Source organism: Marmota marmota, unplaced genomic scaffold (assembly GCF_001458135.2).
Source record: "Marmota marmota marmota unplaced genomic scaffold, marMar, whole genome shotgun sequence".
In the NCBI taxonomy this organism is placed as follows: domain Eukaryota; kingdom Metazoa; phylum Chordata; class Mammalia; order Rodentia; family Sciuridae; genus Marmota; species Marmota marmota.
In genome coordinates this window covers 3,755,702-3,777,939 of record NW_025999880.1, presented here as the reverse complement: position 1 = coordinate 3,777,939, position 22,238 = coordinate 3,755,702, and the positions used below count along the sequence as shown (strand labels likewise).

The following is a 22,238-nucleotide window of genomic DNA, read 5'->3' as shown; positions in this document are numbered from 1 at the left end:
ATTTGTTCTACCTTTGTGTATAACCATGAAGTTATAATGAAACAATTGAATGCCATGTTTATGGGAAGATGTGAAGGTCCATTATTTGTCTATTAATTACCTCACTTTAATGAAGTTGTCACCTTGCATTAATGGATAAGTGACGGTTTATAATGATAACAATATGTGAATGTCATTTTTTCTAACTAGTTTGGTAACGTGGTTTTTTTCTAGCTCCAGAACCTTGGTATCAACCCAGCAAATATTGGCTTCAGTACCCTGACTATGGAGTCAGATAAATTCATCTGCATTAGAGAAAAAGTAGGCGAGCAGGCTCAGGTGGTAATCATTGATATGAATGACCCAAGTAATCCAATTCGAAGACCGATTTCAGCAGACAGTGCCATCATGAATCCAGCTAGCAAAGTAATTGCATTGAAAGGTATAAAAGATTGTGAATTTTTTTCTTAAAACTCTTCCTATATATATTTTATGCAGTACAATAATTGGGTTTTTTTTTTAGGTGTATTGAATTAAATAAAAAGATATACAAAGTTAAGGCTAATACTGAACTTCACTTTCATGGTTTTTACTTGTGATATTTCTATGAAATGTTTTAGAATAGATCGATTTGGAATGATTTTAAGTCTTAAATATACTTAAGTTTTATGATATATAAAACTGCAAAAAATGTCTCTTTAGAGGAAATAAATTAATAATATATTCTAAGTAAAATATCCTTTACTGTATTAGGAGCTAAACATTTCAAAATTTATTATGATAATCCGATTGTTTTTTCATTTTTATGTTTCAGAGTTTTGTTTCATTTAGATAATTAAGTTATAAACATGGTTTGAATTTACACTGATTGTTAAGTGTGTGTATATAGGTAAATATTAAAATTTAGAAATCCAGAATTTGAGATCATTCAGACTAATTTTAGTTGTTACAAAAAGGAAATGTATAACCTATCATTCTAAACAGAGTTCAGTAGTTTTGACTATCTGGGAGCCTCTGTTATGATTAATCTTTTTCTTTGAATTTTAAAATGAGAAAATGTACCTGACCCTTTATAATAGAAGTTTTAAAGAAAGTTAGGTCATTGGCATGAACATACTTTATACAAAGATATATGAAAAATTGTGCTCTATATGTGTAATAAGAATTGTAATACATTCTCTGTCGTATATTTAAAAAAATAAAATCAATTTAAAAAATAAAGAAAGAAAGCTAGGTTAAGAACAATTAAATTGACTCCTGAAAAGGCTTTTCATTGCCAGTTTTTTTGCTTTGTTGTTTTTCTCTTTGATAGTAGGAAGAATTCAGCCATTGAGCCACATTCCCAGACCTTTTATTTTTATTTTGAGACAAAGTCTCAAGGCTTAGGGCCTCGATTAGTTGTTGAAACTGGTCTTGCTTTTTCCTCTACCTTCCAAGTCACTGGGATTTCAGGCATGTGCTATTGTGCCTAGCTTAGAGGTGTTGAACTTTTTATCCAAACTTTTCTTTATGACTTAACCTGTGTTACTAAATATACAGTTTAAGTATCTCTTATCTGAAATGCTCAGGACCAACATTTTTTAAGTTTTTTGAATTTTGGAATATGTTCATATACTTTACTGATTAAGCATTCCTAATCCTAAATCCAAAATCAGAAATGCATCAAAATCCAAAACTTTCTGAGCTTCATTATGCTCAAAAAATTTCAGATATTGGAGCATTTTAGATTCTCAGATTAGGATGCTCAACCTGTAATACAGTTTTGAGGTAAATGGGTAGTGAGAGTGTTCAAATGAGCATATTCAAACTAATAAGTAACCATGTGTATCTAAGGCAAGAGTTGATCTCATCTTAAGGAAAGATGGTTCAGCTTTCACCTGGTACCAGAAGTTTTGTGACAGTTATCACTTTTTAATAGAAACAAAATGCTATATTTTACACTTTAAGGTACTGGACTCCCTTCAGTCTCCTTAAAGAATTTAAAGTGCTAGCAGCTCTCAAAACTATTTTACAAGGCCATTGTTGAAATTTTTTCAATTCTTTTCTATTTTTAATGTTACTGTTATCTTATCACATTTCTTAATGCTTTCTTATGTGTGCAGATGGTGAGTTATTTTAAATTAGATTGTATTAGTTATTGTCCTGTTCCATAAAAAGAATAAATTCAAAAGATTTTTAAAGCATTGTGAAATATATTATAGCTTTGTGCCTGTTTGTCCGCATTATGGAGTTGAGCTGTCATCCTTTGCCCCCTTCCAAAATCATCCCACTTACATATATTTCAACCCCTATCATGTAAAAACAAAAGTCTAATAATGTGGGGGCTGGGGAAGGCAGCAAAAGAAAGTAAATCATTACAAAATACTGTTGCTCTCTGAAGCCAGTTTTAATCCTCATGGTTTCTTTTTATAAACAGGACTATAACTCTCACAATTTTTCAAGTCTGATTGTAATTTACATCTTATGTGGGATGGGAATAATATACTTTGTCTTATAGAAGTTTTTTTTCATATGTAGTAAGAAAAGTTGTGGTACAAAGCTATTACGCTTTGTCCCTTTCCCACCATCCACCTCCCTCCTTGTGTTACAGTTTTTTGTCCTTTAGAAGCCAGATTCTCTGTGGCTCAGGAATGGAGTTTTCCTTGGTCTCTAAGGATGAATCTGGATAGTGTAGTGATAGCTATGGCTTTGACCTCCATTAATTTCAATTAAATCAGTTCTGGGCTGTAATAGATTTTTGGATTACAATGATAAGCCCTTGCTTCTGACTCAGTGGACTTTTTAATACTCAAGGCAAATTTCATCCTCCTCCTTTAACTAAATGCTTGCTGTCTTAACTGGATGAAGCTTGAACTTTGTTCTTACCTCCAGTATATTAACAGAACCTGAAACTTGTCCTCTTTTTGTTTCCCTCTCCTTTTCTCCAGCACCTTTACCTTCCCTTTGTATCTTCAATTAAATGTAGCATGCAATTCTCTTATGTGGTAACAAGGCAGAATTTTGAAGTAGATGCTCTTTTCAAAAATCAGTTTCCTTAAAATATAGTTGGATGAGAGATGACTGCATTTTTAAAAGTAGACATTTTTCTCTTTGTGTTTGTTAGATTTGCTTTGTCTATTATACATACAATTATCTTAGTATCTGTAAAACATACTTAATTACAAGTATGAAGGTTACAACTTTTGTTTTCCATCATTGTTATGAAAGCTGTTTTTTTAGAATTGGTTTTAGTTGGGATTTAGAATCCTGTGGAAGTCATGCTTTCTGTTTAAATTGTGTTTTATTAGAGGTAATATAGTTTTTGCTTGAGAAGTAGCTGTAGATTGTTTGCTTAATCTCAGCTATTATCTTTAAAGGTCATTGTTCTATAAATATGACTTCTGTAATTGGTCATTAGTCTTATTATAGAACCACTTTGGAAATTACAGAGCTAGTGAAGCTAGGTATAATTTATCTTGAATGTTATTTTTTTTTAAATGATTCATAATTTTTTTTTCTGTGTTTAGCTGGGAAAACTCTTCAGATATTTAACATTGAAATGAAAAGTAAAATGAAGGCCCATACCATGACCGATGATGTCACCTTTTGGAAATGGATTTCTTTGAATACGGTTGCTCTTGTTACGGATAATGCAGTTTATCATTGGAGTATGGAAGGAGAATCTCAACCAGTGAAAATGTTTGATCGCCATTCTAGCCTTGCAGGATGCCAGATTATCAATTATCGCACAGATGCAAAGCAGAAGTGGTTACTTCTAACTGGCATATCTGCACAGGTAACATTTTTCTAGTTTTTGATAAACAAAAGATTTATAGAGAACTATTTTGTCAGATGAAATTTATTTTGAAGTAGGTCTTTACTTAGTCCTGTTAAATTTGACTGAAGACATTTTTCTCGATTTTTTTTTTCTTTTTTATTGCAAATAGAGGTTGATGGCTTAATTCCTTTATGCTGACAGAATTTCAGAGCTCTTAAATATCTTTTGCATTAAGAGTATAAATCATGGTAAAATATAAGTCATATTTTAAACATGTTAAGCTTTAATAAGGTAATATTCAGAGCTGGAGCTTTTTGTTTTGTGTCGTACTGGGCATTGAACCCAGGGACACTTAATTTCTGAGGTACATTCCTAGCCCTTTTTATTTTTTCATTTTGAGATAGGGTTTTGCTAAGTTGCTTAGGGCCTTGCCAAGTTATTGAGGCTGGCCTTGAACTTGTGATCCTTCTGCCTTAACCTTCTGAGTCTCTGAGATTACGGGCACACATGCCACCACCACCTGGCTCTGAGCTGAATTTCAAGTTAAGATATGTTAAATCTACATTCAAAGACTAATAATAAATTATAAATTCTGCTGAAGATAATTTAAGTATTTAATTATTTCACTTGTTGAATCTGGAACTTACTGATTCATTGGGTCCCCATACTTTATTTTCTTTGGTCTTTTATAGCAAAATCGTGTGGTGGGAGCTATGCAGCTGTATTCTGTAGATAGGAAAGTATCTCAGCCCATTGAAGGACATGCAGCTAGCTTTGCACAGTTTAAAATGGAAGGAAATGCAGAAGAGTCAACTTTATTTTGTTTTGCAGTACGAGGTCAAGCTGGAGGGAAGGTAAGATTTGTTGTTTTTGGCGGGGGGTGGAGGGTGGGGGTTGAACCCAAGGGTGCATAACCACTGAACTACATCCCCAGCTCATATATATATATATATATAATATATATATTATATATATATATCATACATACAGACATGCATATATATATTTTATTTAGAGACAGGGTCTTGCTAAGTTGCTTTGTGCCTTGCTAAATTGCTGAGGCTGGCTTTGAACTCGAGATCCTCCTGCCTCAGCCACCCAAGCCGCTGGGATTACAGGCATGTGCCACTGCACCTGGCAAGATTTGTCTTTGCTGATTATTTTAGTGAGTCTTCCTGCTACTAATTGATTAGTCCTCTAAATTCAAAATAATCATATCCCTTTCTTGTTAATCTGTTATTAATGTTCAGATTTGTGGTGACTTAGTGTATTCAAATACTTTATCTAGTGATATTTTTCTAAAATAATATTCTTCACAGTTTTTTTTCTGTCAGCTGTTCTCATGCTTTATTTTGGTTTCTTTTATATGAAAGGCCTTACATTAGTGTTTGTTGACTTTACTCTGCATAGACTCATTAGGGTTGCTAAAATATTCATGTTTTTTAAATCAGAGTCTGATTCCTTAAGTTGTACCCATGATCAGCCTTTTAAAATACCCTACGTGACTTTATAGATGGAATGTGGACCATGTTTTGAGTAACATTGCCTTAAGTTAGAGATTATCAACCTGGGCTATGTATTAGAATCACCTGGACAAATGGAAGTACTTTGTTTGAATTCTTAAGTTATAGAAAGCAGAAACAGGTCTTATTGACAGCTGAAAATTTAGTAAAAGGATATTGGATACTTGATGGTAGCAAGGATGCCTGTACAACCAAGTTTGAAACATGAGGAGAAATAAGGGAGAATGGACAGCAGTCAAGGTTCCAACCAAAAATTGTGCCACAGAACTTTTAACACTTCTGTTTTTACTATGCCTTCACTGCTGGATCCCTGGAGAATCAGTTTGCCTGCCATTTCCTTTGCCAGAGCAGCAGTTCTAAAGTCTTAATAACTTCATGTCCTGAACTCCCTCTTTGAATTCCAGTGTAAGCAAAGTAACTTGTCTGCCTCTTAGCTCTGAGAAGAGTGGAACAAAAGTTTTGGGTAATTCTGCAAAGGAAGGCTGGCACTATTCACTGTCCTTTCTGTAGCCAATCAAGAAGATTGTGTAGATTCTTGGCAAACCATAAATTACCTTTAACTTTGTTAGAACATAGGTCTTTTTCCCTGATTTTTTTAAAGAATTAAGATAGAGATTGCTTAAAATATGATCATCTACAGTCTCTCAATTAGGGAGGAAACATATGCAATGAGAGAGGTATAATTCTGCCTAAAATTTCTGAATTGAGGAGTAATCCTACCTCAATATAATAAGGATAGAAAGCACTGATATTCAGATAAGAATTGATGGAATTTAAACCAGAAGACAAAATAGGTTTAGAAACTAGTTATTGTCCTTAGGATAGAAGGGTAGGGCATTTTTTTGAAAACTAGTACTGAAAAGTTTCAGTTATCATTTTAAGAATGTCTGAAAACCTATTTCTTGAGCCTGTTTACTTTCTACCTGTTCTATATTAGGAGTCTGCTAAGACTTCTTAAGAGGAGTGTATTGGGGATTGAACCCAGGGGTGCTTTACCACTGAGCTATACCCCAGTCCTCTTTAATTTTTATTTTGAGATAGGGTCTTGCTAAGCTGCTGAGGCTGTCCTCAAACAACCTCAGCCTGCCGAGTTGCAGGGATCACGGTTGTGTGCCACCATTACTGGCTCTGCCATGATTTGAAGAGAGACACTAGTTTTTCAATTTGGCTAGTCATCCTAATGAAAGATGAGAACTTATAACTTTCATGTGGCATATCTTGGAAACTGAATTGTTTTTTGTTAGTATATTAAGAAAAACATAAAATAGTATCCTGTTGACATTGTTTTCTTTCTCTTGATGTATAGGATCCTGCATTTTAAACCAAAATGTTTTATCTACTTCTATAGGATGTATATGAAGAGAGACAGCTTAGGTATATATTACTCTCCTGTGTTAGAATAGGTACACAGCAGTAAATTAATAAATTAGATTTCTGTTTGGAAATACTAAATTATAATTGAAAATCATGAGAAAGTGTGTTTGTATGTAATGTATTACCATTCTGTGCCCTTTATTTCAAGGAGATTGAGGTGGGGTTATTTCATATATTCAAAGTGTTTACTTTTGAAATAATATAGATTCAAAGGGAGCTGCAAAGACAGTGTAGAGAGATCCCCTTTGCCCTTTTCCCAGTTTCTTCTAATAGAGTTACATGTTGCAAGACTGTAGTACAGTTAAAACAAAATAGGAATTCTACCGGTCTCTGTCATTTCCTCAAAAGTAAATTCAAGATACGTAGATACATAAATATTCTATCACTGTGAAGATTTTCCTCATGACTTTATAGTCCCCCTTCTCCCAACATTGCTAACTCATGGCAACTTTAATTCATTCTCCATCTATAGTTTTGTTACTTCAAGAATGTTATGTAAAAGGAATCATACAGCATTTGATAGGCTCCCCACCCAGCCATTCACACCCTAGGCATAGTGTCTGTGAGAATTTTGTGTCCTTTTCCTATGGAGGAGTATCCCATGGTATGGATGTCTCAATCACAGTTCACCTATTATAGGAAATTTTGGTTGTTTCCAGGTTGGGGCTTCAAGTCTGCTATGATCAACAGCTTAAAGATTTACATGAATTTCATTTTCTTTTGATCAGTTACATATCATTGAAGTTGGCACACCGCCTACAGGGAACCAACCCTTTCCAAAGAAGGCAGTAGATGTTTTCTTTCCTCCAGAAGCACAAAATGACTTTCCTGTTGCAATGCAGGTATCTTAATGCAAAACAAATGGGCTTTTAAAATCTCCCCTCTTACAAGAAATTGTTTCAAATATCATTTCACAGTTGATGCAATGTATGTGATGCTTTATTCTAAAATAAAGTTTATTAGTGAACTTTGTTTAATAAAAAACAAAATAACTTTTCCATGTAATATGTATTAAGTCAGGTTATCAGAATTGTCTTCTTTTTTTGTCTTATAGATTTTATACTTGTTCATATGTTTTATGTAAGAGCTTGGGATATCCCACATTTAAATGTGCTATAAAATTGAGGGAAACCTTAAATATTACCTTTTCATTTTTCATATAAGCCTCTCCAAAACATCTCCAAAATGGAATTGTACTAAACATTTTTTTTTTGTTAAATTCATTATTTTACTAAAGGGTTGATTTTCTTTTTACAGATCAGTGAAAAGCATGATGTTGTATTCTTGATTACTAAGTATGGTTATATCCACCTCTATGATCTTGAGACTGGTACCTGTATCTACATGAATAGAATCAGTGGAGAAACAATCTTTGTTACTGCACCTCATGAAGCTACAGCTGGAATAATTGGAGTAAACAGAAAGGGGCAGGTAAGGAAACTTTGAAACTTAAGCAATAAATAAAATAATGCATTATCATTAGCTTTCTTTTCCCCTCCTTGCCAATATTTAATAAGTATTGATGTTGTCAGACTTTTCATTATAATGACATGAAATGGTACCTCATTGGTTTTTTTCATTTATTTATTTGTTCTAATTAGTTATACATGACAATAGAAGAACTAGTTTCTAGAAATTTTCTAAAACAGTCTTGAAGAATAATAGAGATGAAATTGTGGATTTGATGTTTGGTGAAGACTAAGGTAGTGATCAGTAGAAAGCATGAAGTACATAGAGTTGAACTGAATTTGTTCTTTTTTTTTTTTTTTTTTTTTTTTTTTTGGTGCTGGGGATTGAAACTAGAACCTTTCCAGTGCTTTGCATCTCTACCTCTAAGTTATACCTCCAAACCTCCTTAATTACTTCCTTTTAACAGTATGTTTTAATATAGAATAGATTGACATGTTGCAGATACAGGATAGCCTAGGTTTGAAGGATGGAGTTCTGACCTATGGAAATGAAAGAATCTCAGAGGTGAAAATGTCTTCATTTTTCTTCAAAGGAATAGTGAAACAGAGAAGACTATTAACCATTTATCTAGTTTACTGAATTCTTAAATATTTTTGACTTCTTGGGAAAGAAATTTCCCGTTTTCATTTATTCAACAGATATAAGGATGTGCTTGTGCTGAATACTGCCTATTGTTAGTAATATGGTTAACCAAAGACAAGCTCCTTTCCTCATGTGGACTACTGCCTGAGAAATAGATAATCAGTGTAATAGTTTGAGAAGAACTTTTAGGGATAGTATGAGTAGTTTATAAACTGGGGTGTGTGTGTGTGTGTGTGTAACCAGCTCTGCATTGGGAAGTAGGATGAATGGGCAGGAAAGGACTCTCTTTCTCTAGGGCAATTGACAATAATTTAGCTTTGGGGGCAAGTAGGGTAGTCAGCATTTCTGTGGCAGTGGAGTTTTAAGGAAGATCAAGGATGAGTATACTGTTGTTAGGACAGAAGCAATTAGAAATTACATTTACTGATGTTGTATTTATTGTGATACTACTATGTGTCTTACATTATGTTAGGTGCTTAAGGAATCCGTGATTCCTTCTCTTGTGCTCTTCCAACCATTGAGTATAATTTGGCTGCTAGATATGAAAATATAATTTAAAAAATTACTGGAAAAAAATTTTAAACATAAAATTAAAAGGAATATACTTTAAATTTCCTCCCAGTGAGCCCCAGGTTTTATTTATATTCAAGGCTTCTTCAGAGTCATTTTCATTGAATTGCAGGTTCTGTCGGTGTGTGTGGAAGAAGAAAACATAATTCCTTACATCACCAATGTCCTACAAAATCCTGATTTGGCTTTGAGGATGGCTGTACGTAACAATTTAGCAGGTGCTGAAGAACTCTTTGCTCGGAAATTTAATGCTCTTTTTGCCCAGGGAAATTACTCAGAGGCTGCAAAGGTGGCTGCAAATGCACCAAAGGTAAATAGTCATGAAAATGAAATTGTATGATTGGGTTAAAGTAAATATCCTATTTTTAATATTGCTAGAAGAGGAATCAGCTTTACACAGAGAAACTACTTTCAGTTTACATTTTCTTTTAATAGTTAATTGTCAGTGCCTCCAGATTTGATTAGTGTTTTAAAACTCATGTTAGAAGGATTTATAGATCTAGGCAGTTACGATTTACATAGATGTAATAATGTTTAGTACTTATGTTTAATACTGTTTGAACTCAAATGGAAGCTGCTGATTTTATTCCTAAAAGTTGTGCCCTAAGCAGATTCTTTTTAATTTTTAGAAGGTAGAGCAGTCAGAAATTGGACTGAATGTATTCTAGTCTACCTTTATGTTGGATGTTACCGTCCTGACTAGTATAAATTATGAAACTTGTACTTGTTTTAATGTGAGCTTATTTAATAACTATAACTAATTCATGATTATGCTTATTCTTTTATATATTAATGTCATAATTAAGTTAGTATATTTCTGATTCCGAATAATTTTGTAACATCAAACCAGAGGTATGATAGACATTGATGTAATCTTTATAACAGTTGGTAAAGATTTGAAATTTAGTTTTAATAGATGAACTCATGCCTTTTTGAGTATTTTTAATTAATTTTTTATTATATATAATAGCAGAATGCATTACAATTCTTATTACACATATAGAGCACAATTTTTCATATCTCTGGTTGTATACAAAGTATATTCACACCATTTCGTGACTTCATTCATGTGCTTTGGTTAATAATGTCCATCACATTCCACCATCATTTCTTAACCCACTGCTTCCTCCCTTCCCCTCCCACCCCTCTGCCCTATCTAGAGTTCGTCTATTCCTCCCCTGATCCCCCTCCCTACCCTACTATGAATCAGCCTCCTTATATCAGAGAAAACATTCAGCATTTGGTTTTTTGGGATTGGCTAACTTCACGTAGCATTGTGTTCTCTAACTCCATCCATTTACCTGCAAATGTCATGATTTTATTCTCTTTTTTTGCTGAGTAATATTCCATTGTATGTATATGCCACATTTTTTTTTATCCATTCATCTACTGAAGGGCATTTAGGTTGGTTCCACAATTTAGCTATTGTGAATTGTGCTGCTGTAAACATTGATGTGGCTGTGTCCCTGTAGTATGCTGTTTTTATATCCTTTGGGTATAGACCAAGGAGAGGGTTAGCTGGGTCAAATGGTGGTTTTATTCCCAATTTTCCAAGAAATCTCCATACTGCTTTCCATATTGGCTGCACCAGTTTACAGTCCCACCAGCAGTGTATGAGTGTGCCTTTTTCCCCACATCCTCGCCAACACTTATTGTTGTTTGTATTCATAATAGCTGCTGTTCTGACTGGAGTGAGATGAAATCTTAGTTTTGATTTGCATTTATCTAATTGCTAGCAGTGATGAACATTTTTTCATACATTTGTTGATTGATTGTATATCACCTTCTGAGAAGTTTCTGTTCAGGTCCTTGGCCCATTTATTGATTGGGTTATTTGTTTTTTTTTGGTGCTTAGCTTTTTGATGAACTCATGCCTTTTAAGATTGACTCGATATATAGGGGGCTGTGGCTGTGTCTCAGCACACTTGCCTGGCATGTGTGAGGCACTGGGTTCAATTCTCAGTACCACATATAAATAAACAAAAAAAAAAAAAGAGAGAGAGAGAGAGAGATAGGATTGATTGTGTGGTATTTGAGCCACTTTGAGGTGTCCGTAACATTTCTCCTTCTTAAAGGGAATACTTCGTACTCCAGACACCATCCGGCGATTCCAGAGTGTCCCAGCTCAGCCAGGACAGACTTCTCCTCTACTTCAGTACTTTGGAATCCTTTTGGACCAGGGACAGTTAAACAAATATGAATCCTTAGAGTTATGTAGACCTGTACTTCAGCAAGGTCGGAAACAGCTTCTGGAGAAATGGTTGAAAGAAGATAAGGTATGTTAATTTGTATTGACATATTTCTACTTTGATTGAATTAAGTACAATGTTAGCAAGTTAAAATCGTTTATGCTGTACACCAAAATGTCTCTTTATTATTTATTGTTAAAATAGAATAAGAAAATACATTGCTTAAAGTGCATGTATTTATTTCCTTTGAAAATCTATTTTTATGGATGTTTAGGTGAGATATCTTTGTTTAGGTTTATAATTAGAATTCAAGATTCTTGCTTGGTAGTTAAAATTACTGACCTGGAATTCTTTGGCTCTAACAAAAGCTTAGGGCAAAATGCTTATTCCAGCATGTAGTCATATTTGTTAATGTATGTGAAATTCTTTGGAACATAGGAATATATTCTTTATCCTACATTCAACAACTGTATTCACAGTAATTCGAGCAATGCAAGTTGTCTTTTCTTTTAGAACTTCCAGAGTGTCATCAAAATTGTGATATTTGCTGCTGGTAAACACATGTAAAGAAAAACTGTTGTATAACGTGCTAGATCATACATATATTAATAAGAGAGCAAACCGATTAGCAATGAGATACTGTTTGATAGTGATTTCATGAAATGTAAATTGGTATTACATGAAAAAATATTTAACTTGGTTTTACATGGGAACTTTTTAAAAAATATTAACTGGCTTTAGGATTCTGTGGGATTTGTCTTTGTCTTTTAGATCTATCCAGTACTTAATTTCTCATTACACAGAGCATGTGAATATACTGTTTTTTAGAGCACATTATTTCTTACATGAAATAGTGACTGAGAAACAGATAACCACTACAGGTTACTTATTTGTAAGACACCACACAAATTTACGCAGTCTGTTACTACTATTAGTTTTTTTCATAGCACTATACAAAAAGCCTTTCTGCACCAAGTTGTAGTATTAAATTCCATGTTTTATACCATTATAGAGAAGTAAAGGTAGCACTGTTCAAAACACTCAAATAAGTTTAAAATTAATACCTTTCACCATTAGTGTATGTTGGTGGTAATTTTACATTACTAAATTCTAAGTCCTTGTTTCTTGACCCAGCTTCTGGCAATCTTAGAGGATACTGGAGGATAGTACTTCAGAGTTGGGATGCTTGGACAGGAGTCTCTGCTGAAGAATAGTTACTAGCCACACTAGCGAGTATTTGAGGTCCGTCCTAATTGTTTAAGATAAGGGAGAATGGGAACAGCTAAGGTAACTGAGTTGACCTATGTAACAGCTGTTTGGGTGTCACTAACTCTTTTTGTGAACAGTCACACAGGATTCATTTATTCCAAGAGAGCACTGGTCAACTCTTCTTTAGTTAGCATGTTCGGTTAAGATGTACAGACTCTGGTCTGGGCATGTAGCTTGGTGATAAAGCACTTGCCTAGCATGCTCAAAGCACTGGGTTTGATTCCCAGTACCAGAGAAAAAGGAAAAGGATATAGGCTCTCATAGGAGGATATAGGCTCTCATAGGCATTCTAATTTTCAGCAAAACATTTGGTTATGAGAGCTAGCCTCTGAAGTTATCATTAAAAGTAGAAAATCAACTTGCATATAAAACAAAACTTTTAGGAATCTGATTTCTAGATTGGGCAGCTAAGAAAGTTTGAATTATAGATGGGTATCTGCCTGTATGTCACCTAAAAATTCTAAATTTTTATCTCTTTGACCTTGTAAAATTAGTGTCTTGCCTTGCAACTTTAAGTCTCCTTTTTTGGTATTAAGGATTTAACCCAGAGTTGTTTTACCACTGAGCTACATAGTCAGCCCTTTTTATTTTTTATTCTGAGACAGGGTCTCATTAAAGTTGATGAGGTTGGCTTTGAACTTGGCAATCCTCCTGCCTCAGTGTCCTGAGTTGCTGGTATTACAGGTGTGCACCACTGCACCCAGCACAATTTTAATCCTAAATTCAAGAATGTGATGGAATTTAGGTCCTTCAGACATAGGTTATACTTTAGTTGACATTACATTAAAAGTTATATTATTGGGCTGGGATATAGTTCAATGAGAGAATGTTTGCCTAGCATATAGTAGGCCCTGGGTTCTATCACCAGCACTGCAGCATATGTGAGGTACTGGGTTCAATTCTCAGCACAACATATAAATAAATAAAGGTTTATCAACAACTAAAATAATTATTTTTTAAAAAAAAGTTGCATCATTTTTTAAAAAAATTGAGGCCACATAATCTAATTATCCTAATATTCTTAGCAGGTGTAAGGTTCTGTTGAAAGTAAAGTACTTACACTCCTAACAAGGTAGTTGTTATTAAGTGTGAAGTTTGATGGGCAGTATTTCTAAGACATTGCTGTGAATGTAATATCAAGAGTGTTATCAGCCATAATCCCTGCATATTTATAATAATTCTAGGAAATCGAGTAATTAAGTCTATCATTAATTATTTATATAGGGAAATAGTATCAACTGTTCATTTATAAAACAGCTCATTGATCACTAACCAATATCTTTTTCCTTTGGACAGCTGGAATGTTCCGAAGAACTGGGTGATCTTGTAAAATCTGTGGACCCTACATTGGCACTTAGTGTGTACCTAAGGGCTAATGTCCCAAATAAAGTCATTCAGTGCTTTGCAGAAACAGGTCAAGTTCAGAAGATTGTTTTGTATGCTAAAAAAGTGAGTTCAATGAAACATTTTCAGCATAAATTCTTGAAATTATTAAGAGAAATCAGCCTATATTCTGTTACTTCAATGGTGAATTTCCTTAAATTTTTAATTACTTGGGAATGTATAAAAATCCTATCTGAAGTCTGATATGTAGAATTTACACTAACTGAAAATGTGAGAAAATGGAGATAATTACTCTTGCATGGCTTGTAAGAATTTAGGATAAGAGGAGTATGTTTAACATGTCAGAACAAATGTTGCAATGGTCATTTGTTGAAAATGGATAAATCAATTATTAAATTTATAGTTATTCAGATATGTCAAAACCAAAGTTTAATTGAGCATTGTAAGTTATAAATGAATTTGTGCTTTCACTAATAGTTAGCAAGATTTTGTTGTAGAAAATGCCTTTAAGGGGCTGGGGTTGTAGCTCAGTGGTAGAGCGCTTGCCTCGCATGCCTGAGGCTCTGGGTTTGGTCCCAGCACCATGTAAAAATAAACAAATAAAAAAAGAATAATAATAAAAATATTGTGTCCATCTGCAACTAAAAAAAATATTAAAAAAAGAAAAAGAAAATGCCTTTAAATGCTATAAAAATGAAACTTGGCAGCAGGGTTTAACTCTTTGTCCCTTTTTAGGTTGGATATACTCCAGATTGGATTTTTCTGCTGAGAAATGTAATGCGTATCAGTCCAGATCAGGGACAGCAGTTTGCTCAAATGTTAGTTCAGGATGAAGAGCCTCTTGCTGATATCACACAGGTAATGGCATTCAAATATATTCTGTAGTTGACTGAGATGGAGAGTGAGGGGGGAATCTGACTTACACAACTTTGTAGAAAATGGGCTAAATTTTCAGTTTGTGTATCTTAAACTTAATTAAGTATCTTAATAAAACAAAATTGGAGAAGAATAAACACTCTGATTCAATTTATATGGTTTTAAAACATACAAAACAAGTACCACTTATTCAGAGATATACTCATATTTAGTATATGATAAAACAGGTGAGTGGCTGCCACTGGTCAGCAGGGAAAGAAGTGAGGCATGTAGAAAGTGCAAGTGAGTTCTGCATATTGTATGTACTCTTGTATGTTTTTGAAGTTTATAAAAATTTTAAATTCATTAGTTTGATTATATTCTGCTATTATATATTTTGAAATATTTCATGGATTAAAAAAAAACAAAAAACTAAAAGTAACTGAGTCTCCAAAGGGTAGATTTTATTTATTTATTCTTTCTTTTATTTTTTTGAAGAGCAGAGAGGAGAGGACAAAATTTTTTCTTAAAGTGTAATGTTATATTGCTAAATAATATTAAGTTTTTAATTTGAGATGGGGTCTTGCTAAGTGGCTGAGAATGAGCTCCTGGGATTACAGGCATGCACCACCATACTTGACTTAAATATGGTTTTAATATGGTTTTTGTTCTGTGAGATTTTATACATAAAAAAGAGATGATGGACTGGGGATGTAGCTCAGTGCTAGATCACATGACTAAGGCCCTGGGTTCAATTCCCAGCACTGTCAAACTAAGATTGTGCTTAGTTTCATTCATGTTTTGTCAATAGTATCTTAAAGTCTTTTTTTTTTGTTTGGTAGATTGTGGACGTTTTCATGGAATACAATCTAATCCAGCAATGTACTGCATTCTTACTTGATGCTCTAAAGAATAATCGCCCATCTGAAGGTCCTTTACAGACGCGGTTGCTTGAGATGAACCTTATGCATGCACCTCAAGTATGTGCTTCATGCTATTTAGATGTTTACAACACTGTTTTAGTAATTATTCAGAGATTTATAAATTGTTATTTGAAGCTGTGAAGTACCAAGTCCTTATTCAAGAAAATTCAGCTAATTTTTTTTGTACTTTATTTTACCAGTTCACTGTTGAAATTACTGATATAAATGAGGTGATAAAATGAACTCATCCTGTTTGGTTTTATAGGTTGCAGATGCTATTCTAGGGAATCAGATGTTCACACATTATGATCGGGCTCATATCGCTCAGCTTTGTGAAAAGGCTGGATTACTGCAGCGTGCATTAGAACACTTCACTGATTTATATGATATAAAGCGTGCAGTTGTTCATACTCATCTTCTTAACCCTGAGGTATTTCATTTCTTACCTGTTAATTGGTATGCTAAATATGTGTTTGTAGTACAACATAGTAATTTCATACTGCCTCGAGGTTCAGCATTATTAATTCATTTATTTTGTCTTCTAGTGGTTAGTGAATTACTTTGGGTCCTTATCAGTAGAAGACTCTCTAGAATGTCTCAGAGCCATGCTGTCTGCTAACATTCGTCAGAATCTGCAGATCTGTGTTCAGGTGGCTTCTAAGTATCATGAACAACTATCAACTCAATCTCTGATTGAACTTTTTGAATCTTTCAAAAGTTTTGAAGGTAAGTAGGAGTTTCTTAAAAATCACTTCAGATAGCCAGGAAGAGGTATGTTTATGATTAGGCCACCTTCTAAATGCTTAATTTTATGGGACATTTTACTATTTAATTTTTATTTCTCTCAATAAATGTCAGATCCTATGGAGTGTACAAGACTATCTGCCTGGATGCTTTATAGATGAACTAAAGACAGAATTTTAAGATACAAGTATACATTGACTTTGTCCTAACAGGATAAAATGAAAATACTAATGATTATTTATACTATTATTTCATGCTTATTTGTCTGATTCTCATAATAGCAAGTGATTCTAGCCAAGGACATTTTGTGACTTGCTACTACACAGCAAGACTTCTTAATCTTTAGTACTGTAGACATTCTTTGTTTTGTGGGGGCTGTCCTTTGTATGTGGGAACATCCTTGGCTTCTACCCACTAGATGCCAGTACTATCGACTGCACCAGTTGTGACAAGCCAGGTAACCCCTAGATGATAACTAGTGCTGTATAGTATTAGTGTAATAACTGTTAGGTGGTTCTTGGTTCATTAGCTAAATTCTGGTCTCCAGTTAGCCTATTCTCTGCCCTCTTTCTAGTATTAGTGCTCTAGACAGAAAGGGTAAGAGTTTTCTTTGCTATCTCAGTTTCTGTATGTTTAATATGTACTAATTTACTCTTGGTACATTAGCCTGTAGCCACATATGGCTATTTAAATTTTGTCATTAACATAAAATAAACTTTAGTTCGTTCGTCACTCTAGCTATGCTCATTGGCCACATGGTTTTAGTGGCTACCACGTTGGACACTGGACAGCTTTATTTGTCATTGTAGAAAGTTTTTATGGACAGCACTGAATTAAATTCTTTTCAAACTACTTTTGTATTTTTTTGTTAACTGCATATGGAAAAACACTTGGTATATAACACTTCATTCAAAACTTCCCATATGGATATAATTGGTTTGATAATGAGTAGCTGCCCCTAATATATTTGTAAACTATTAAGAAACATTGACTGGACATGGTGGCACACACCTGTAATCCCAGTGATGCCACAGTCTGAGGGAAGAGTATCACAAGTTTGAGGCCAGTCTCAGCAACTTAGTAAGACTGTCTCAATAAAAAATAAAAAGGACTGGGAATACAGCTTAGTGGTAAAGTTCCCCTGGGAACAATCAATCAATCAATCAATATTAAAATATGGGTGGAATTTTCTGCAGGGATTAAAATGCTGTTCCATTTTATCAAACTGGTTACTGGATTATTAGTATTCTTACTAAATTTTTTCCCCCTTTTTTGGGTTTATTTTAGTACTGGGGATTGAACCCAAGGATGCTTTACCACTGAGCCACATCCCCAGTCCTTTTTATTTTTCATTTTGAAATAGTGTCTTGCTAAGTTGCTGAGGCTTTGAATTTATGGTCCTCCTTCCTCAGCCTCCAAATTGCTGAGGTTTCAGGCAAGAGTCACTGTACCTGACCTTATTGAGTTTTTTTTTTTTTTTTTTTAAAAGAGGGAGAGATGAGATGAGATGAGAGAGAGAGAATTTTTTTAATATTTATTTTTTAGTTTTCGGCGGACACAACATCTTTGTTGGTGTGTGGTGCTGAGGATCGAACCCGGGCCGCACGCATGCCAGGCGAGCACGCTACCGCTTGAGCCACATCCCCAGCCCCTTATTGAGCTTTTTAAGCAATGGATTTATAGTTGAGTATTTAGCATAACAATGTTCAGAGCTTTATTTTTTATGGTACTAAGGATTCAACCCAGGGCTTCACACATGCTAGGTAAGCACTCTACAAATAAGCTATATCCCTACTCATTTAGTTCTTCATTTTGAAAATTCCTTCTAACGTCAGGCTGGCTTGGAATGTGTGATCCTTCTCTCTCAAGTACATTATTTTTTTAATAGCTAAAATGTTTTTTAGTTCTGTCATTCTCAAAAATGCTTCTGTGCTTAATTTCAATTATTTGTCTCTTCAAGGTCTGTTTTATTTTCTGGGATCTATTGTTAACTTTAGTCAGGACCCAGATGTGCACTTTAAATATATTCAGGCCGCTTGCAAGACTGGGCAGATCAAAGAAGTTGAAAGAATCTGCAGAGAAAGCAACTGCTATGATCCTGAGAGAGTCAAGAATTTTCTCAAGGTAAGTGGTTTTTTTGAGTAATGTGTCTTGTGGTTGTTTTGAAGATCAGCATTTCTACAGGATTTTGGTCATGGCTTTAAAATTCTTCTTTCCTCTAAATGTGAAATTCTTAGCATTGTCAAAATATGTGCTGGGTTATTTTCTAAGCCCTAATGCTCTGTGGTTTCTTTGAAATAGGGAAGGAAATTAGTGAGTGACCATCTGTTGAAAATTTTTTTAAAAAAGCATTGTCTCAAAGAACATTTCCGGGCTGGGGATGTGGCTCAAGCGGTAGCGCGCTCGCCTGGCATGCGTGCGGCCCGGGTTCGATCCTCAGCACCACATACAAACAAAGATGTTGTGTCCGCCAAAAACTAAAAAATAAATATTAAAAAAAAAAAAAATTAAAAAAAAAAAAAAAGAACATTTCCTTTTTTTCTTTTTCATTTTTAATTTTTGGAAGAAAATTTTTAAAAAGTGGTTGATTACTTTCAATGTCATTTTAGAAAATCATTTAGGTTTCTTTTCAATATTAAAACCAGCTTGCTCTTGGTGTCATTTTGAGGAGCCTCTATTTGTATATAAAAAAAATCTGTTTATTTCTAGCTTCAAATCTGCCTGACTCTGGAAAATACAATATTAATCATGTAATTAATAAATCAAAGGTAAGATCAAACCAAGAAAGCTCAGCTTTGTGACACATGAATTCACTCACAGAAATGTAAAAACTCACTGCATTAACTCTTTAGAACACATCTAAGGGCAGTCAATTTTGTTTAATATTTAACTTAGGTATAAAACAAATGCTAAAAGCTATCAGTTACTTTGTGGGGGATGTAAAGTTTTAAATTTGGCAGTATGTAGCTTTATAGTGTTATGGTTTCTTGGCCATCATGAATTTTACAGGGAATCTGGCAAGTATGATATGTTTGAACCCAAATTTTCTAGTTTCAAAAAAGAAAAAAAAAATACTCCACAAGAAAGATTTTAGTGCTTGATTCTTGATTTGTACACCCTAACACCTGTTTGTAAGAAGAGGCTTACTTCCTTTTTTTTGAGTATCATTACTGTTTATTTTGTTGTTGTTAAAAAAAAAAGAAAGCACTACCAGTTGCTTACATGATTTCTTCTTTTTTAAAATGTAGCTCTCTGCTTTTAATGCTTCAATTTTAATTTCTTTAGTCTCTTAATATTTGAGTTATCATATATATTCAAGCAGAACTAAATTAACTATTACCATTTTTAGTTTTTACATTCTCTTTCTCTCCCTCTCCCTCCCCCCCCCCTGGATTTAACCCAAAGGCCTTAACCACAGAGCCACATCCCCAGCCCTATTTTGTACTTTATTTAGAGACAGAGTCTGAGTTGCTTAGCACCTCACTTTTTGCTGAGGCTGGCTTTGAATTCATGATCCTTCTGCCTCAGCCTCCCAAGATGCTGGGATGGGATTACAGGCTCAGTTGCCTGGCTAGTTTTTACGTTCTTGAACTTCAAAAGAAATGCTTTGGAACTTGGCAGAGCCACCTGAGCCTATAATCAGTTACACTGGAAGCTGAAGCAGGAGGATTGGGAAATTTAGTGAGACCCTGCCTAAAAATAAAAAAGACTGGAGAAATGTAGCTCACTGGTAGAGTGCCTTTGGATTCAGGCCCCATTACCATAAGAAAAAAAAGAAATAAAGAAATGCTCTGGCCTGGAATGGTATGGACCTGTAATCCCAGCTACTTGGGAGGCTGAGAACAGGAGAATTGTGAAATCAAGGCTAAAGAATTGTGAGTTAAAGGCCACTCACAAGAGTTAAAGGCAACACTATAAGACCTCATCTCAAAATAAAAGGAAATCAAACAAACAAACAAACAAACTGGGATGGGGCAATTTTGGGTTGCTTGGCCCATGGGATCTAATTAAATCAGGATTCCCCATCCACAATTGTGAATTTGGTGTCGGCCTGATATAGTAGGGGGACTAAATGTGAATTATGAACCTTTGAACCATTCTGACCTGTTTCAGATTTTGTTTAATTAAGCTTTCTTCATTCAGAGTGTGTCTAGCTGTTCACCCATAAGCTGTAATTTTTCAAGTACCTACTCTAGATGTTTATAGTGATAATCATTATTAATAAACTATGTTGTTGGGCCTTGGAAATAAGATGTGGTCAGCCTACAGTGTTATTCCTATCTATTGGGTGAGTTTATTTCATTTTTTGTTCTTCCTTGAAAGAATTTTTATCTAGCTGAATTAGAAGTGAATCTAGTATTTTTTAAGTTTAAATAAATGGAGATGGTAGCTCAATGCTACTATTGTATTCAGCTTTACCCCATTAATGAGAATGAACTCTAGACCCTTTATTCACTTCTCTTTATTGATCTGTTGTATATAGCTATGGTATGTCTCATTGTTACTATTAACTTAATGTTGGAGGTACCAGCTACAGAGGAAATCATGTAAGCATCTGACAATTGGTGTTGTATGTAAACATTCTGTTATCATTAGAAAAATAATTCTCTAAACTTAATCTTAAATATTTGGATGTAAATTATGTGTTAGCCTCGAAGAATACAGAGACTGGTAGAATATAACCTCTCCTTCAATGTATCCTATGAGAATTGGGGCTCTAAGTCATTGGTAGAGCACTTGCCTGGCATGTGCAAGGCCCTGGGTTGGATCCCTAGCAAACTGCTCCCCGCCAACCTCACCCCTACCCTGCAAGGTTAAAACACCTTATGAGCAGGACCAGACAGTCATTACCATCATTTGACTCACATCCTAAATTTATGGAACTGTAGCTCTCTTGCAGAAAGCATGGAGCTGTTCTTTAGACTCATTGTCTGCTCCTTGCTACCTTTGATTTATTTTCTACCATTCTTTGTCTCCTGGTTTTGAACCTCCACAATGCTTTTCTGCCTCAAGACATTTGCTTTTATGCTCAAAGTCTACTCTTTGATCTGTTTTTCATTATAATGCCTGCCATGTGAAATATTCTCTTCTTACTAGAATGTAATTCCCTTGAGGAAACAACTCTGCTTTCATTGTTTATGCTATGTCTGCAGTGCCTAGAACAGAGTTTGATATATAGCTACTCAGTAAATATTTGTTAATTGAACAAATTCATGTTTAAGAATCTGGATATATTTATATAATTTTTATTTTGATCTTAAAATCATTGATCACTATCAATGGAGATTAACCATTTAGTAGATAATTTTGAATATCAATAATATTACTTCCAGGGGCTGGGATTGTGGCTCAGAGGTAGAGCGCTCGCCTAGCAGGCGTGAGGCACCGAGTTCGATCCTCAGCACCACATAAAAATAAAATAAAGATATGTGTCCATCTATAACTAAAAAATAAATATAAAAAATGATATTACTTCCATGAATTAAATCATAGGCAGATTTAGGCAATTGGAAAATATCCTATTTCTCATCTATTTTTTTTCAATCTTAAATTTTCTTTTGGAATACAGTTACTTGTCTTTGCCACAGAAATCAATCTCTCTATCTCTCTATCTCTCTCTCTCTCTCTCTCTCTCTCTCTCTCTCTCTCTCTCTCTCTC

General features: G+C 34.3%; 1 protein-coding gene across 2 annotated transcripts in view; it reads left to right on the top strand.

Annotated features, from left to right (window-relative positions):
* The window catches only part of Cltc (clathrin heavy chain), a 65,120-nt gene that overhangs the window by 20,861 nt on the left and 22,021 nt on the right, over positions 1 to 22,238 (top strand). For both annotated transcript variants that reach the window (XM_015495389.1, XM_048792056.1), the window contains exons 2-14: positions 214 to 421; positions 3,486 to 3,754; positions 4,429 to 4,590; positions 7,362 to 7,475; positions 7,891 to 8,064; positions 9,368 to 9,565; positions 11,331 to 11,531; positions 14,010 to 14,162; positions 14,793 to 14,915; positions 15,755 to 15,892; positions 16,101 to 16,265; positions 16,381 to 16,561; positions 18,540 to 18,703. In XM_015495389.1, the coding sequence (XP_015350875.1) occupies positions 214 to 421; positions 3,486 to 3,754; positions 4,429 to 4,590; positions 7,362 to 7,475; positions 7,891 to 8,064; positions 9,368 to 9,565; positions 11,331 to 11,531; positions 14,010 to 14,162; positions 14,793 to 14,915; positions 15,755 to 15,892; positions 16,101 to 16,265; positions 16,381 to 16,561; positions 18,540 to 18,703 (2,250 nt within the window). The remainder of the gene's footprint in view (positions 1 to 213; positions 422 to 3,485; positions 3,755 to 4,428; positions 4,591 to 7,361; positions 7,476 to 7,890; positions 8,065 to 9,367; positions 9,566 to 11,330; positions 11,532 to 14,009; positions 14,163 to 14,792; positions 14,916 to 15,754; positions 15,893 to 16,100; positions 16,266 to 16,380; positions 16,562 to 18,539; positions 18,704 to 22,238) is intronic.